This window comes from Opisthocomus hoazin, chromosome 1, assembly GCF_030867145.1.
Source record: "Opisthocomus hoazin isolate bOpiHoa1 chromosome 1, bOpiHoa1.hap1, whole genome shotgun sequence".
In the NCBI taxonomy this organism is placed as follows: Eukaryota; Metazoa; Chordata; class Aves; order Opisthocomiformes; family Opisthocomidae; genus Opisthocomus; species Opisthocomus hoazin.
The window spans coordinates 131326157-131345369 of NC_134414.1; the positions used below are offsets into that span (position 1 = coordinate 131326157).

The 19213-nt window shown below is 37.7% G+C and overlaps 2 protein-coding genes across 7 annotated transcripts in view; one reads left to right on the forward strand and one right to left on the reverse strand.

Moving 5' to 3' along the window:
* Positions 1 to 19213, forward strand: part of CMSS1 (cms1 ribosomal small subunit homolog) — a 243318-nt gene that overhangs the window by 17807 nt on the left and 206298 nt on the right. The gene's annotated exons all lie outside the window — the stretch shown is intronic.
* FILIP1L (filamin A interacting protein 1 like) overlaps positions 1 to 19213 on the reverse strand; it is a 208078-nt gene that overhangs the window by 15991 nt on the left and 172874 nt on the right. For all 6 annotated transcript variants that reach the window (XM_075436083.1, XM_075436077.1, XM_075436069.1 and 3 more), the window contains one exon: positions 1412 to 4166. In XM_075436083.1, the coding sequence (XP_075292198.1) occupies positions 1412 to 4166 (2755 nt within the window). The remainder of the gene's footprint in view (positions 1 to 1411; positions 4167 to 19213) is intronic.

A 19213-nucleotide genomic window follows, 5' to 3' on the forward strand; every position in this document is an offset into this window, starting at 1 on the left:
TAAGGAGGTTGGATTTTTTAAAAAATAATTCCCCCCCGCCTGTGCATAAGATACATATGCATGCCATTTTTTAGAATAAGAAGCAGCTGCTCCAATTTACATTTGCGGTTTAGAGCCTCTGAAAATTAAACATTTGAAAGCGTGTTTTGGGGCTTTTGGGCTGATTTATGTTCTGCATGAAGTTGGTCCACTACTAGCAACATTTTCTGGGAGGTCAGGATTGACTGCTTGGCACACATGTAAAGGGCAAAATTGTTTATGTTTCTGTTGTTTTCTTAGGCACTGATACTGTACCCATCATTGAAATATCTTAATATGTGTTGTTCATTCTGTGTGGTACTCCTATTTACCATAATTCTAGAGGTGTACATGTCTGGAGAGTTGGTCTAGTACTACTTCTTAATCCTTCTGTCAAGCTTTCTCTGCCTGTTATATGAAAAACATGAAGATATGCCATGGTTTGCTAATCCTGTTTATTCTTCAGTGTACCTGTGTGATGTATGTTGAACTGATGGCTAGGAACTTAGATGAAATTTGGGTACTATGCATGAATCCATTCTTCTGAGTTATCCTTTACGAATGTAGGTGTTGCTTTTTGTTGTTTTACAGTGTACTGAAATGGTAGCAGTTTTTCTGTTGTATTGGAAAAAAACACTTGCCTTGATTGGGGACGACAATTTTGTGATAAAAGTTTCTGAACTCAGCTCGCTTACAAGCAAGTTTTACAGGAAGGTTTCAAAAGAGTGTTAACCAAACAGTGGAGGAGAAAAAAAAAATGGGGAGGAAAAGTGGTGGTTGTGTTCTGGAACATATCATGTATGCATCATAAATTTGTAGTGAGATACAATAAATAATATTCTGAGTGTTTGTGTGTGATGTACTGGTAATTATTTGAAATGAGAGGGCTAGGAGGAGTTGGGAAATAGCAGGGAAGATAATCAAGTCTTATCTGAAGTTAGCAGGCAATATTACAGCTTAATTCAAGTTCTACCATACATGCAAAAAAATCCAAAACACACACAACGAACAAAAATATTCTGCAAGCAATGATAAAAATAATCAATTATTTACTGTTTTTGTAATGTTAAAATATTTTACCAAGGCAAGTTGCAGTCAAAAGTAATGTGTGTTATTTTGAAAATGGAAATACATAAAGATGCATTTATACAAGTGCAAGACTAAATATTTTACATAACTGTATTTCAATGAGAAGATATACAGTAAGTGCACACTTGATAACACTAAGCAGGCAAAACTTAACGTTAGTTCCATATACGGTTGTATAGTTCATGCACAGGTCTCTCCCAAAGTAAAGGGGCTGTTCCAAATAATTCTTGCTGGGATGAAAAACAGGATGGGTTGCTGGTAAGGGTGTCAGCATGGATGAGGGTCAGTTATAGACATTACTTACTGTAATTTGTGATTGCCGTGGGAGAGGAGTGGCTGTTGGTGTGATAGTAATACTGCTGGTGATTTTATTGGTGGGCTTACTGGGTAGGCCATTAGCTAGTGTTGGAGTTCTGTTGTCTTGTACCGGATTACAAGGGCTGATAGGCTTGGAATTCGTGAGAGCTTGGATGTACGGACTTCCTAGATGAATGTGGATTTTGTTATCCTCAGTAGTTATTACACTTGATCCTGTACTGTTGGATCTCTGAAACTGCCATGACGACTGCCTGTCTGGGGATACTCTAAAAATGGTGTGCTTGGCTCCCATTTCCAAAGGCTCCGAGGAAAGTATTTGTTCCTGAGAACCTGAGCCTGGTAAAGCCAAAGGGGACATTGTTCTTTCAGGAGTTAAAGAACCACAGGATTCAGGAGTCTGAGATCTTGCAAAAGTAGCCATAGTAATAGGAGAAATTACTTGCTCTGGGCTCATGTAACCTTCTGCTGCTTTTGATTTTACGGGTGTTAAGGAGGCGTTTTGAATAATGGTTATTCTTTGCTTTGGAGTGCCACAGTTGGGTATAACTGCTGTGCTTGTGTAGGAGTGAGGACTTTCAGTGGTAGGACTTGTTATTTCAAGTGTTGCTGTGTTCTGTCCGTGGTCTGGAGTTACTTTTATGTGAAGAGGTTGGCCGGGTGTATGGCTTAGCACTAGGTCTCCAGTCTGTGCACAGTTTCCGTTTTGCTTTGTATGAATCTTTCCGTTTTGAGGATGGCTTTCTTTGGACTTCATCCAAGGGATCCATAGTTTTTTATTCACAGCATTTGCAATGGGTGAGTTGCTTTTGAAAGACACTATTTGTTCCTCCTCGTTGTTGTCTTTGTCCTCATTATCGCTGTCTTCATACAGCTGCCCATTTATGACTGTTCGCTCTAAAGGCATGAGAGTTTTGTAATCGGGTGGTTCATTGTCTGCTGGATCTGTCTGGACTTCTTTAGAAAAAACTTGCAAATCAGAAATTCTCCTTCCATTGAGACCGGGCCTGAAGTTCTTGCTGAAGCGTCTGTACCTTTCCAGTTCTTTCATGAGACTTTCCATTTCTCTTGCTAACTCCCTGTTCTTGTTCTCTTGCTGGAGGAGTTTCTTCTGTAAGACTGTATGATCACCTCGGAGGTGGCAGATTAGGTCTTCTGTTGCCATGTATTCGTGAATTTTCTCTTTCAGTGCATCTACTTCTCTGGAAAGATGACTTGATTTAGCTTCCTCTTCTTTGAGCTTCTTAAAAAGACGCTGCTCTTGATTAGACTCTGCCTTTTCTGTTAATTTATACCTAGCCACTTCCATTTTCACAGCCTCCAGCTCCTCTGATAGGAGCTTGGCTCTGTCCCGTTCATTGACATATCTTCGTTCTAGAGACTCAAATTCGTCTTCAGTTTTCATGAGATCATCTTCGATAGCCTTCATTTCTTTCAGCTTCTGCTTAAGCCTCTCAACTTCTTGAGAAAGCTCTTTGATTTTGTTGTTCTCCTGCTGCAGGGAGGTGCTGGATTTAGTACTCTCCTTAAGTTTATTTTTAAGAAACTCTTTTTCAACAGCTTCCAGTGACTGGAGTCTTTTTCTTAGAATATTCACTTTGGAAACAAGATCACTTCCTTTCTCCTCTTCTGCTTTGAGTTTGTTTTTCAGTTCATCTCTTTCTTTTGTAACACTGGACACTTTTTCCTCTGCATCAGATTTTGATTTCAGTGCCTTTTTACTTTCCTCAATTAATTTTTCTGTAACAGACATCACTTTATTTTGTTCCACCTGAAGCTGAGAAGTTGCAGCTTGCAGCTTTTCTTCTGTTTGCTTTATTTTTTCACCCATAGTTTTTCTTTCATCCACAAGCATCACTGTTAGACTCTTCAGCTTTGTCAAATCTTCTTTAAGTGTAAACTCAGTTTTTTCTAACTTACTTTCAATTGCTTCAAGCTCACCAATTCTAGCTTTTAAACCATCCAGCTCATGGGACAACTGCTTTGTTAACATTTTTTCTCTTTCTAGGTTGCATTTCAGCGAGTAGCATTCCTGTTTGCTCTTGTTGAAAGCATCTTCTAGTTTCTCCAGCTCCATGATTCTTTTGTTGAGTTTGTCAACTTCCCCTTTAAGGTTCCTGCTCTGTGATGCTTCTTTTTCTAGCTTTCTATTGAGTTCTCTGCACTGATCTTCCATTTTTATGAGCTCTTCATCTTTTCCTTCCATCTCCAGCAGTCGTTTCCGTAGTTCTTCAACTTCGGTCATGAGCGTGGAGTTCCCACACTCTCCCTTGTTTATCTTATCCCTTAGGTCTTGCAGTTCTTCTTCAGCTTTTCGTAAAGATTTATTTGTCTCTTCCAGCTCATCAATTTGTCGGCTGAGAGCAGTCAGTTTTAACCGGAGCTGACGATTCTGACTGTCTTCATTGGTTAGTTTGGCCATCATTGCTTCTTGGTCTTGGGAAATCTTACTGCTTTGGGCTTGAAGTTCAGCCTCCAATCTGCTGGCTCTCTGCTCCTCTTCTTGAACTTTTGCTTCAGCAAAAGCCAGCTTCTCATGTGCTTGTTCTGCAGAAGTGGTTAATTCTTGAATTTTTTGACTTTGTTGATTCAACTGCTCAGTGAGTCTTTGCTGTTCATCCACCACCATTAAAGCAAAGGATTTCAGTTTAGTCAATTCTTCTTTCAATTTAGCTATTTTCTTGTTGCTTTCCTTCTCTTTTTTTGCCTGATATGCTGTTTCTTGTTCAAGAAGCTTTTTCAATCTGTGGGAGGAAATAATATTGTATTTCGTAGCCATTTTAATGGGCATTTAAAAACACACCTGAAATATCCTGACATCTGTGCCAGATCTGCATGAACATCCGCTTGTACGTGTAACTACAAGCAGACCTCTCCCTGTAGTGTCACCGGGCTCACAGGCCCGATTCCCTGCTCAGAAGTTCTTTTCTAATGGACACTTCAATGTGATCATTTAGACTTAACTTCAGTAATTATGCATCTTAGATTACATTTTCAGCTTTTGGCAGGTATCAGTGCAACACAACCATTTGATATTCTGCACTGGAACAACACTGTTCTTGGCTGTTTGCTGAGGCTAGCTATGTGCAGGCAGGTTTTTTTTTAAGAAATGTGATTATCGTAGTGGTTGAGAAATTCAATCGATGAAGCCCTCAAGGGCAGGTATAATTTACGGCATCATAAACCTCCTAATACCTTCAAGTTACTTATAAACCATCCTGATGTTTTATGATTAAACCTTACGGATGTTAAAGTATGTGAAGGAAATGTGGCCACGCTAGGCAGTTAGTCAGGGTGCCTAACGCCAAAGTCTAAGCAGCACATCAGGGCAAACTAAACGTTGTAGGCAATTCAATCCTCAGTGAAAATGCAGGCCTTTTGACCTTGTATCATACGGACACAAAACAAAGCAGTCAGCAGATAAACAGGTATTCAGGTTGTGCCTTTTGAACTTAAGCAAGTCCAAACGTCTTGCTCTCTGTTAGGCTTGGATTCGGTCTTATATCCAAAACTTGGAGATACACTTAAGTGCAGCCCTGCGTTTACATGATTCTTGAAGATTTTCATAGGGGTTTTCCAAAACCAGTTTTACAAGTTTATGTCAGTACTCGGTCTTTACCAAGATGCAACATACTTAATTTGTTAGAGACTTGGGATAAGATTGTGCATTTGTTTTGTGTAAGATCCTAAGAAACCTCCAAATACCTCAAATAATTAGGTTCTTTTGCAGACTTTTCTTTGTCGGGGAGATGTCTGTGGAGTTGGTCTGAGGTATGATTAGGTTTGGCTAGCACATCTGCCTACGTTCAATTAGATTTTTCCCACAGCCAACCTATAATTGTATTCTAGTATTAAAGATAAGTCTGAAAAGCCTACATTGAATTAATGAAGTACTAGAATGTGTATGTTTCACTGTTGTTCATATATATGGTACGTATCCAGCTTATGCAAGGGAAATGAATTGTGTATCAGGACGGTACTTGCAGAAAATGACCGCTTCAGCACTCATTGGCTGAGGCCCTTTGCTTTTTTAATTTTTTCCCCCCCTCTGAAATACAATGGTGACTCTCTAGAAGTTGCTGCTGAAACATAAGATTCCTGTTCCACGTTTGTCTCTGGTCAGTATTGTGATGCCCTTGTCCAAGTGGTGAGTCTTTACAGCTTCCCACTGACAAGCTCCTGTTGCAGCCATCCTTTCAGTTCAGGAAGAGCTTAGATAACGGCCTCCTTTGCACAGCTCTTTATTAGCTGTTGACTGACTGGAGGCATATATTTCTGGGTGTTTAATAGGCTGTCTCAGCAACGTCCCCTTTGGTAGCATTGCAGTTTTCCTGCACAGAGGGAGGAAGTCCCTGCCATTCTACAACTGTCCTCAGACTTGTCAGATTTAATGGTGATATTGTGTAGAAGTCTGTGACTATGAAATTTCTTATACCACCTTCCCCATCCCCACTGTTTTTATTTTAGTGCACAAGTTGCACTATATTGAATGTAATGAAATGCGTTACATGAAAAATTGATGAAATGGGAAGTGGCAATAGAGAGAGTTGATATCAAAGACTTAAAGTAGCCCCACATTCTTTACAACTGTTAATTAACATAATGGGGAAAACAGACATGAAAAGGTATAAGTGGAGAGGGAGAGGTTTGAAATGAGCTTGAAGGAATGCTGCTGGCTGACAGAACAAGTAAATGGGGAGGAGACTGCCGTCTTCAAAGGCAGCTTTTTACTCTGTTGTTGGTGTATAAACTTTTGTCCACTTTTCAGTGCTACTTTCAGTTTGAGTTCTTTTTAGTGTAAAAATCTCTTTTCCCTCTCCACCCTTGTCTCTGAATGCTTTTGTAGTGAAGTTCAATTGATGATTGACCGTTGCCATAGATATAAAACCATAACAGAAGCATAACTAACAATTTCATTTGGAATGAACTCAGTTTTTGTGTGTGCATGAAGTTAAGACATCTTATATTAATACTGTTACAATAGACTTGGGCTTACTAGCATTTCATTTATTTTACCTTGCTTCACTGTCATTTATTTTTGTAAGGCAAATTCAGCTGAAGTGATTAATACCTAAATTAATCAGTGTTTTACCTGACACTTCTGTATTAACAAGATGATATCTCGCTGGCCAAATGAAACTAGTGCTTTAGGGACTGAAGTCCCTTAAATTGCTTTAGAAAGAAAACTCTTAGACCAAATAGTAACCAACAATCGTAATTTTCATAGGGATGCTATCTAATTTTTTATGATGCAAATAAGATAATTGTGCATAAATAATAAATAAAATGAGTTGACAAACATTTGAGTGAATAATCCCAGCAGTCCTTCCAGTAAGTATCAGTCTATGTACGATTTGTATTTTGTTTTCTGTTGTCTTCTCCTCTTTTTTTTGTAACTTATTTTCTAAAGCTATCTGGAATGCTTAAGACTTGTTTCAGTAAAGCACCTGAGGTTCCAGCCCAAACTGAGTACTTGAGTGAGGTAGTCTATCCCAATCTCTGATCAAGTCTGTGTTGCAAGGGTTGTTTGAACAAAAGTGCCTAAATTATTGGTACCTGACTTGGATCACTGTATAAACTGAGAAGGATTGTCAAGAGATTCTGTTTCTCTGGTCATGCCAAAAGACTTTAGGGTATTTTAAAGTGTTTCCTCCATTCGAAAGATGAAGTGTAGTTTTAAAATTCAAACAGAAATACAAGCAAATATTTCTAACCCCTGAGATCTATTTCTTTTTGAAAAAAATACTTCTATAAAATTACTCCACTGAAGTTAAGTTACGGAGTGTAGTGCAGAAGCTGTGAGTTAAAAGATTTTGATGTGTTTCTAGAAAGAAAAAAGGGACGTATTAAGCATGTTATTTTTTTGTGTAGTTAAGATTTTGCACTTGTGTTTGGTAACTGTATGCTTATTCATGTATTTCTATACAGAAAATACCCTCCACAGTGCTGAATAGATAATGATTTCTTGGACAGAGTTGAGATGATATTCTAAGAAGTCAACTGGGAGTCCCTTAATATTTGCAGAAGAATTCTTCCTTGGCTGCTGAATTCCCATTTCATGGTTCAGTAGGTCAAAGCAACTGTGTCTGCACACATGCACTTAGGAATGGAAGAGGACCCTAAAATGTTTGGGGCTTTTGTTTTTAGTGTTTTTTTTGTTTTGTTTTTGTGGTTTTTTTTGTTTTGTTTAGTTTTTTTTTTAATTCATCGCTTGTTTTTGATCAGATTTTTGGGGAACTTGACTTCTGCAGGTCAGGGCTTGATATTATATATCGTTTGAATTAAGGCAAATTGAAGAAGTGCTGTAACTGATGATAGCACTTTGTGATATTTTGCATATTTTTGTGACAGAATAAAAATACTTTGTTAACTTCATCCAAAATACTATCTTCCTGAATAGGTGTATGCAGAGTATTTGAGAGAACAATTTTACCAAAAATATGCAAAGGTTAAAAAAAGTTGGCTTAAAAACCCCAATAATTAAAACAAAAACAGGCGCTCCCCTACCCAATCAAATATTTTTCTTTGTTTTCATTTCCATTTTCAGTTGAATTTCATGATCATGTAATTTCATATTAGGCAAAGGTAGGTATATCATATAGGCAAAGCTTTCACAGGTAATTCCAAGCAGTTGACTTCATAGGACTACAAGAACCCTTTCTGAGTCCAGGCCAGCAAAAACAGGCATTAGAAATTGTTTTTATGAACATGAATGTTACATAGCTAAACAGCGCAGTGTCTTACTACTTTTTCTTCAGAGCTTCTGTTATAAATGACTACTTTATTGTGGCTTACTATCATACTTGTTTTCAGTACCAGTTGCCTGCTTTTATATTTCCTTAAAGAAATTGTAGTTGTTAGCTGTCCTCTGTTCATTGTAATCGCTTTCCTCAGTATACATACTATAGCATTTTGATGTTAATACCATCCCATGAACCGTGTTGTCTTGTTTTCTATTTTTTGTTTCAAGTGCATATAGCTTTGGTTACACTAACATTATATTTAGCAACATAATGACTGTGTTCTCTACAAGATGTGGGGACTCCCAAAAGAGTTCATTGTCTTCTTGATGTCATGTGATATCATTTTTGTTTTTAAGTGGGGTTTTCCGTTGTCATGGGGGAACCACACAGACATTCTTTATGTTTTTACAGGATTCTAATGGGTTGCTTTTCCTTTGAGTTTCAGGGAAACTAAAGAAAGCACGGGAGACTGAGATTGCAAGACCCTTATTTTTTATTTTTTGAGTTTGTTCTAGAATGAATCATTATTCTTGGAATAATAAGAATAAAAATATAGAATTTTTTTTTTCTTTAAGCAATCTTGTAATGATAACTTCAGAAAAGGCTGCATTCTTAAAGATGCCGGTGAAATAGGTGTTGGTTTGTAAAGCTGTACTTCTGTCATTCCTTCCACCGAATTATTGAGGAGATTTTAATATACACCTTATCAAATCTTGATTTTTCTCAGATTATTCTGCAGAAATGACTGAGATTTTGAATATCTGTGGCTTTTTTTTTTTTTTAAATCATTGAGATAGATATTTTTGTCTAGTTCATGTGCTCTTCACTCTTCCCCGGGTAAAACACGTGGCTTACTAGAGGTTCTGCAGGTTATAACATGAGGGAGACTAGCTTCTAAAGTTTTTGGACATGTGCTTGAATTTCCCCTAGTACAGTGCAAATAAAAACAATAAGCTGAAAGCTTTTTAAACGTAGATGAAATCATGCTTTGTCATCTGAGGCATTCTTCCCAGTTACCAATAAGTAATGGTCTGGCCTTTAATAAAAGAAGAAACATGCTTCATCATTTCTGGTAAATCTTACAAGTTGTTGTAATTTTTGACACCAGTGCATTTAAATATTTATATTTGGAAAAAAGCCAGTCTGTATGTGCCTTCCACAGTTTATGGGAACAAAATTTGGGTTTGTTAAAATGAGCCTCTGGTCTTGGGGTGGTTCTGCTTGCCTCCCCACCGTTGCCTACAGTTCTACTTTTTGATGTGTAGTTTTTATGAAGACGTATGTTATAGCTACTTTTATGGCGCTCTCTATTATCTTCATTAATGCTTCTTTTTTCCCCCTGTCATAAAGAAAGTCAAAATCCTTTGAAATTACAGCAGCAACAACATACCATAGCTGTTGCATAATCTTTTGGCTTCATCTGAATCAGTCAGGACTTCCCAATGAAATGCGAACACTTATTTTAAAATATTATTTATATATGTATATTTAAAATAATTATTTTATACTAGGATGCAAAGCTCTGCCAAGGGTGTCTCAACTGCAAGAGACTGTGTGTAAGACAGATTTTCTGATAAGGAAATTTATTTTATAAAATTAGAACTTTTAATGAGGGGGGTGTGAGTTCTGCTTATTACTCCACAAACTACTACAGAGTAATCGTTGTTTTATCTGATGCCTAAAATGCTGACTTGCTTTACAAGTCTTAATAAAAGTCATATATGATGAATGGTGTTGCCAGTTCTGGGTTAACTTGGGCAAAATTTCAGATGGGTAACCAGATGTATTTAGCTGTGATGCTGAACAAACATACACAGATAATATATTCTTTTATGAATTAATTAATCTGGAACGGTAACATTGTTTGTGCCATGATTTTACAACTACAAAGCTGTTGAAAATTCTTCCTAGTGATATAGGGATATTTGCGCTCATAAATGTTATGAAATACTGTGTAAATTTGGTGGCAGTAAATGGCATGAGAAATTTTTAACAAATTTATGTTGGTTAATTTATGATTTAAGACTGGATTAGCATTCACTTCTAGTTGGAGTAATTTTAATTCAACACTAAAATTAAGTTTTCTTTTATGAAACCTCAGTTTAAGAAAATAATTTTCTGTCTTGAATTATATTCTTTCCATATCTAGATGTTCTTGGAAATCGCCTATGAAAACATGAGTCATGTAAAAAGTATTAGTGCTTTCTGTGGCAGTAACTGTTCGAACGTGAAAGGTGATAGTTATTAATTCTGTCCATTCATTTCTAATCTTGTAATGGTAGCCGTCTGCAGTGCCCGAGATTGTGACAGGAGGGCGCAGAACTTGCAGGTGGGAGTGAAGAAGTTGCTATCCTGTTAAATTGTTGGCAGGTTTTTGGGTTGTTTTTTTTCCTTCCCCTTGGCTGGATATCGTGAAAACAATTGTAAATGAGAGCTGACCTGACAAGACCACGATATTAATGAGCTTTATTTCAAAGCAGCCTTAAAAACTCTTGAGTCCCAGAGTTCAGCTGCTAGAAAACATAGCAAAATGAATTGTGACCTGGACTCTGATGTGTCACTGTTTTTCAGATGCACTCTTCTTTCTTCTTCTCTCTTTCTAGTTAACAGCTATTTGAGTTATTCTTTGAAGTCAGTATCTATTACCATTGGCATTTCAATGGCGGATAATTGTGCATGTAGAGTGACTGTTAATCCTCTTCTGTTCTGAATCTAAATGCATCAATAACTTAACCAGCTCATGGGGATATGACTTGGGTTTTGTTGGTTAGTAGTTTGGGATTTTTTTCATATTACCATAGTGCATATTTATTCCCTTTCTCCACACCCCCCTGTCTCTCTCACCCTCTTTCCACACTGCCTGTAAAGTCGGAAATAAAGCAAGTAATTTCAAATGCAACACCAGAATTTGGAACTCTTCAAATTTACGTCAGCCAGGAAATTATAGTTTTGCAGATGGAAAGCTTTCAGAAGGAAATGGAAAGATGAACCACAAGAGATGTGGTATAGGGGTCAAAACAACACCACTGAGGCAGAACTTCTCAGTTACTAATCCAGGTCCTGCTTTTGTCTTTTCTTCATCTTTAACAAGTAAAATTTTGGCAGATTTATTAAAATGGAAAAGCAATGTTGACTTAATGTAATGGATTATTTGGAGAATTAATATTAAGCCAGAGAGGGTTTGAATAGTATGGTAACTACACAAAATAAAACAACTACTGCTTTTTATAATTAGTGATTTTTTAAATGACAGTGTTATTGAAATGATTGCATTTGATGATTTGATATTTGATACTGCATGATAACAAGTTAAATTGATGGGAGAGATCCTGTGTCTTTAGGAACCTGAGTTTTGTTTTAAATGTATACTAGAAGCATTACTGCTAGAATATTATTGCTTGACCACAGTTATTGAGCTGTTTTTAAAATGTTGTAAAACACTTAGTACTACAGAGATAAACAGGACAACGTTAAACAGGACAGTGTTCCCTGCCTCCCGCCCCCCCCCCCCCCCCCCCCTTTCATCTCCATGGGCATTTGGATGTGTTTGCATTGTCTGTTCGGGGTGGCAGTAGCAGTAATCATTACCATTACAGCCTACTACTAGGATTTAGCAAGTGAAAAATTGTAGCAGGAGTTAACGGAACTCCTGAAAACTGTCTTTTAGAGCCCTGCCTACCTTCCCTCCCTTGCCCGTGGGAAGATCAGGGACAAACAAGGGAGTGCAGCTTGCACAAGTTCCGGAGATTTCTGGTGAGGCTGCTACTAGCACTGATTAGCCCAGCCACCTGTGTTTAGTTTGTACAAGGCAAATGCTGCTTGGTCATCACTGCCATGCTGTGTTTACTGTTAATGCAAGTGCAGTAGTTGGAGGGCTGAGTTTTTGTCTTGGCTATTTAATCTGCGTCCTTCAAGTGAGTGAGGAGTTTGCAGAAGTTCTGCTTCCCTGAATGAGTCAGTTGCTTCAGCTTTGTATAAGTCTGTAACCCTTAAGTCGTCTGTTTACACTTTTTGTTTTAATGAATCATACTTGTTTTAGATAAAGAGAACAACCTGAGTTTTATTTAAGTGATTTCAATAAATAAATCCTGTCTGTAATTTGGTGGTGGGTTTTTTTATTCTGTATATAACGTCATTGTGTGTAAGTTCAAGGTGGACCTCTGTTTTATAGATGATTTTTCTGGGGGGCAGTTGGGGAAATAGGTGCTTTTCTGGTATACGATTCACCTGGGGCAGTGCTAGTGCTGCTGTCTTGACCAGAACTGGGCATAACTGTGCAAGGATCCAATTCATACAAACTTTTTTTAACTTCAATTAGTTAATATTTTTGGTATGACAGAAAATGGCACTCAGCCAACAATAACACTTCAAGTTGCTCAGAGGAGACTGGTTAGTTGAAAATGTCATTTTCCCATAACACTTACAGGAACTGGATGTTCTCTAAAACAATTTTAACACACATTTTATACAGAAATAAACATCTGGGGCCACATTTTCATCCATGGGCAGAACAGGCACTGTGCCTATCTCTTATGCTAACCGTGGCCTTATTTGTATATTATCAGTCATCGGCAGTGGTAAAACTTAGAACTTTCCATACTCCACACGCACTTCCTCTGTTGAACTGATGGCATCCTCCTCATCGCTGCCAGTCCTGGGTAAGCTGCTCAGTCATACTGTGGCCACTTGCTTTTAGACAGGTGGAAGCTGGCTGCAAACCTTAGTGTGTTCCTCACATGCTCAATGCATCTGACAAGAATTTATGTGCTGAAACTGTGATTAGAACCACTTAGATTAAATATTGTAAGTTAAATAAAGGTATGTCAGTACTGAATGGAACTGTCTGGGAAGACTGTGAGTTTGCCATTTTTTGGAGAAATGAGGCTAGTTAAAATCAATTAATAAACATTCCTCAGGAATGATGTAGGTGGTGTCATTCCTGTGCAGGAGGATAAAATTCTATGACTTCTTGAGGGTCTTGTTCGTACCCATAAAATATAACATACATACATCTTAAGATACAAGTAAGCCCTTTCTGGTGTGCTTACTTCCTGAAGTAGCTCTGCATGTGTATAATAAATTCTGAGCATTTGAAGACTGGGCTTGGGTGGCACCCCATTGCTTTTTTTGGAAGAAAACATGAACCTTGATTGTTACTGTAAATTAGCTTGAGATATTTAAATACTCCTTGATGCAGGGTTGCATGAAGCAGTGTAGTTGAGGATTTCCAAACAGGCAAGACATTAATCGGATTTGCTGATACAATTGCAACTTTCTCTAGTAGCCAAGACTGGAAGTAATAAGAGCAGTGATAACACTGATGTCAAACAGAGGTTTCACTTTGAAGCTAAATATACATCTTTGTCCCATAGACCTGATAATGTCAGGGTGCTCATTTTCTCTAAGACAGACTTGCCCAGCACTTCATCTTGGAGGATGCAGGTGAAAGAGGGGTTGTAGCAATGCATTACAGCATGGTTAACTACCTAAAGATGGCTTTGAAGCAATGACTGATGAAGAATGATGCTAGTTTCCTGTTTTGCAGTATGTGAACTTCAGAAATTGTATTAAAACTATTTCGGATGGATTACAAATTACTTCTGGGTACAGTTCTAGGTCGTGAAGCCCTGTAGTTCTGGGGACTTCGCTACCTGGGAGACAACTCACTTTCATACTATCTGTCCTAATCCTGCTAAATGTCTTGGGGTATGTCTCCTATATCTGAATGTGCTGGGACTTAGCGTGGGATGTTTGGAAGTTACATTTTGTCTTGTCTCAGTAGAACCTTGGGCCGCATTGGCCTGGGACCACTTGGTAAATCATCTAAAGGTGCAAATTCAATGCGTGTTTGTTTAAAGCCTGTTAATCCTTAGTATACGTGCTCGTGTGGGATTTAAGTTTAGATGGTTTCTGCAAACTGATCCTCTTCAAAGAGGACTAACACATTGTTTTTGACTACAGCATAGGAATCTACAATGGAGAGCTAAAGATGATAATCTGAGAATTTTTTTAGTGGTTATAGTTCTAATCAAGGTTTACGTCATAGATTTAATTGACATATTTAATAACAAATAATAATTTAAGTAGTCTCGATGTGCAATGAATTGTTTAACCAAAGAACATCTTTTACTCTCAGAACTGTTGATTATGATGTGTTGAAGTAAGATTTTCCATTCTTCTGCAGCCTTGGTAGTTCACTGTGTCAAAGATCAAATACCCTGCTTAAGCATAAAAGAAAATCAGCTCCTTTAGTCATATGTCCACTCAAAGTGCCAATAACAGTTTTTACCTAGAAGCAGCTTTTTTTTTCTTTTTTTCTTTTGGGTAGCTACTTGCATGTGTGTTCAGCAGCTGGAGTAATTGTTACTTGCTTTGGAAATTCTCTATTTCTTGGGGAAAAAAAATCCCTAAGTTGTAGGACGAAAAAGTGGATTTAACTAGTTCTAGCTATTCTATTATCAATGGTTTCTTAAGCTCTTTTAAAATTGGTCTGAACAGTCTTCGTAAAGCCAACTTTCTCCATCTTTAGTTGTTTTCCAGTTCTCTGCCTTTCAAAAACTGTCAAAGAAAAAAGGCTTTTTCAGGAAAGAGGAGGGTCATGTGCAGGTATGCTTTCCTTGCCCCTTCATGTGAAGACTTTTAGAGTCCAAGTGTTCCCTGTTCTTCAAACAACTGTTAATTCAGTTGAACATTCTCTGCCTTGTTATTGTACCCCAAATTGATTTATAACTCAGTATCATTATGTGACTGAAGGGCATCTGGCTACATGCCCTATTTGATCTCTTTTCTTGCCCCTTGGCTGATGGTCTGTGATGTGTAGGTTATATTTTCCTATTTTCAGGTGTCACTCTGAAAATGAGGGAGCTGTAGCATGCTTTCATGTACAGTATGTTTCTGATGTCATACATTTTAGCTTTTGTCATAAATTTTTAACGTGGTTTCAAATGCTGAAAATAAAAAAAACCCACCATTATCTATAGGCAGAACTTGCTAGTTGTTTGGTTAACTGCATTAGCCTTAGCCTAGCTATATGAGAGGGTCATTTACAGGTCATAAAATGTTACCTTGTCAGATTCTGATTCCCCCCACCAGGTTACTCCTGATAGAATTAGGGGAATTTTGCTATTTGGAAAGATGGCAGTAATCATCTGGAGTTTTGAGCAGAGGATGGGAACAATACAGGGGCAAGCAGACACTTTCCAAAGTGGGTGCTCCTTTGTATACCATGTTACATTTTCTTCCCTCTTCCTTTGTAGGGGTTAGCAAAATATGTAAGCTTGAAGATTCATGTCAGCTGTTGTCTGCTGCTTTCCCAAAAGGGAACTAATGTGTGCACCTCCTAGCACAAGCCTAAACATTCTCCACTGGTTGGTGTCATGCCTGCACCGCCTTTATAGGCAGTCTATTATATCTATCTTGAACTGACCTGGATTGAAGCTGCACTTGCTGGCTTTGCTTCAGAGGCTTTTTATCTCCCTGCTCTGCTTATGCATATGCAAGCAAATGCACATACCCATTTATATATTAGATATGTTTGTAGAAACATGTGTTTTAGGAGAAATTTTAAGCCTGCCAAGGTTTGTGGTGGCCTTTTTGTTGGAGCCAGATCAGTATTTAAATTGGGAATGATACAAGCGGCTAGCGAAAAGACTTTTCTCTTTACATGAAAGAGTATATGGTGCTATTTTGCAAATTGACAAAATGTTTCAGTTTTGAGTGTTAACAAATTGCATTTTTTATTTCCACCTTCCTACATCTAAGTTAGTATGTTCAGCGTTGGATTTCAGATATTTAGGTCAGGGGTTGGCTGCCCCAAATGCGGAGCTGTTGTACCCCCAGATTCAAGTGAACAAAACTTAAAAATTAAATTAGGCTCATATAATTCACTTTCCTTGTTTCTAGGTAGGGATCTGAAACAGAATGGCTCTATTGAGGTTGAGAAAATGCTTGACCGGGGGGAGCATTCTGAAGTTGAAAACAAAAAACAGCTGTGGCATTTATTAGGCATCTTCTGAGAAACCTCTGCGTAGCTAAGTAGAATGGAATCGTGTTTGGGAGTGTGGTGGGTGACATTAGTTTTAGCTAAACCAAGCTTAGCGGTGATAAAATCTACTAATTTTCTTCATAATTTGACTTAATGACTGAATGTTATGTACATTTTGCTAGAATATTGATTAAATCCATAAAAAGTTGATGGAATTCAGTAATCTTACACTTTTTCTATGATGGTTTTGTCCATGTGCTGAAATCCAATATGTAATAAAAATGTGAGTTTTATGAGAGCATTACTTTCCATTTTTAAATAGCCCATTTTGTGTGTTTTTTCTCATGGTAGTAGCAACATGCTGCTCATTTCAGTTTTTAAAATTTTTACTCTTCCTCTTATGCTTTCATTGCAGTAGTAGCTATGCAAACACTAGATAAGCTTTGTGTCTCCAATAAAAAGGGACAAAATTTTAAATCCATTCTCTGCAATGAATTTGAAAGAAATTGCTTTGAATATTAGGTTTAATGCAGATCTTTAAGAACTCTAACGTGTTATTTCTTTCAAGTGTAATTGTTGTGTTCCTTCCCAGGTGTTTGGAAGCCTATGAAGGACAACGAAATCTGGTTGATGTGTTGTTTCAGATCCCTGAAATGTATGCAAGATTAATGTTTTTCTTGTCAGGACTATTTCATTTTTTCCATGTACATTGTCAGTCATGTTCACTGGAGCTTTGTGTACCCTACCTGAAATATGTAGAGGTTTGTTGAAGCTTGAGCACAAGCAGTTAGGTGGTTGTGGGGTCTGGTTGCTAGGCTTTAATGACCATGCAGTATGAAGCAAAATGGCTCAAGTTCTGCTTATTTACCTTAGCAGCCACTGTCTGGTGGTCATCCATAGGTCCCCTGCCCAGCTCAAGGCTGAAATCAAGCAGTTGTGTTACATCACAGTGATATGCACGATGAGCTGTAGCAGAAAGGGCGACTTCTGCAACAGGCAAGAAGTATATGCGTTTATCAACATGAATGACCAAGGTTATAGGACTTTGAGTTGTGTTGAAATGTTGTTTAGCAAGGTTGGTTTGAACTTTCACACCCCCCCAGCTTTTCATTTTGTTATTAAAGGAGGGGTTATACAACGATGTTGCTGGGTGTTTGCTCAGCTAGCATTAATTTATTGCATGAACATTCGCATCTTCACTGTCACCTCAGTTCTGTTGTTCTGGTGAGGAGGCAGTGCTTTGGGAGGTGTTGTTTTTGAGCTGTTTTTAATTGGAGGCTACAGACTGCCACAGAAGATCTTCAGATGTATTTTCCTGGAAATTTAGAACGCTTTCCTCAAGTAAGCTGTGAATGCCTGAGTATGCTCCGTTGGTCCCTCAGCATGAGCGCTGTTACTGACCTTCCAGAAACAACATGGTGCCCTGGACGTGCAATCAAAGTGATTTTTGTCTTGCTGACAGAAAACACAGCAAACCTCAAAATCAGCATAACATACTGAGAGGTGTTAAGACTCAAAATGTCTGTTACTTCACTTAAATCACAAGACTGGGCACTATATTTAGAACTTTTCAGCAATGCCTCTTACCCTCTTGGAACAGCGTTAATAGAGTTTAGTGAATGGCTGAACTAACCAAGCTTTCAACCACTTCAAAAAAGGTCAGCATAAACCTCAAGGATGCCATGGCAGAATCCATTCAATATGAGAAAAACAAACCTAAGCAATTAAAAATAATTTATTGGTAAGGCGTAGTTTTTAAGCTCCAATTAACTTGATGACAGGCTAAAGTATTAGGGGGAACTATTAATGAGTCAGAACTAAAATTTTATAGTATGGTTTTTAAAGATCTGTCTTCCTACATTGTAAACTCCTTAAGATTCTCTGACTTAGATATTTTAATTGCTTCTCTGACTTAGGTATCTTAATTGCTTCTTTAATGAACAGTATTCAGGTAATACCACACCCAGGATTTGAAAAAAACTCTTTGTAGGAGAGGTCCAGAGGAGCAGTGGCTAGCAAACTACACCTGGTAGATAATTTTTCCTGAAGAGAAGTGCCAGCCTTTTAAGAGCTGCCACCGAGGGGAAACTAGCTGGGAGTAAAACCAGGCTGGTTTTTTATCCAATGACAATGGCAAATGTGATAATTCATCACAGTGTTAGGTAAATAATATGAAAGCGCTGTTACTCAGCAAAAAAATCAAGCAATAACTTGCTTTTACTAGTCCTGATGGGGAAAATAAGTGTAAGTTATATCCCTTGGTTTTCTGGGTCAAATCTCTAAAAATTCTCCTGTCAGCAGTTATGCAGCGTTTGTCAGTGGAGGAAAGGGAGGTGACGGGGAAGGAACAGTGGGTCAATGCAGTTTGATAGGAAGTTGACTTTCATTTCTGGAGGATATACTTGTTCTTAAAATGCTTTTTCTTTACATTGGATGTTGTAAAAAGTTACTATAAAAAGAAATTTAAGTGAAGAAATACAATTGTTGAAGGCTGAATTATGTGACAATTATTTTCCTTTACTGTCTCCTTTTATTGTTCAGTGATGCAAGCTAACATTTTAATTGCTTAAAATTAGGTAGTTTCAATACATATTAAGAAATCTGATAAAACAAAGGAGTGTAATGCTGGGGGGGGAGCAACAATGAGACATTTAAATCATTATACCTCAGTCTAATTATTTTGGACTTTTACCAATATAAATGAGAGCAAACTTGGTCCTGTAAGTGTTAAGTGAAGAAGTTTTCCCTTTCAATCTAAGGAAGACAAACTGTGGGAAATAGAGTTCTTCTGGCTTTTGATAGATGTTGAGATTTGTGTCAGGCTAGCAGCATTCACAGTACAGATGGTACTTTGCGTATTGCTAAAGCAGTAATTGATGATAAATGTTACCCTCCTCTGTTGGATTTGGAGGAGCTGAAATAGTCTTTTATGTATGGGTAGGCTTTTTTTCTTTTTCTAGTTACTGCCTTTATCAAATATATAACTTTATTCCATGTGTAGCATTTCTATGAATATTTTTTCTTCATCATATTGTAGTCCTTTGACTTCAGCTTATCCTTTCTA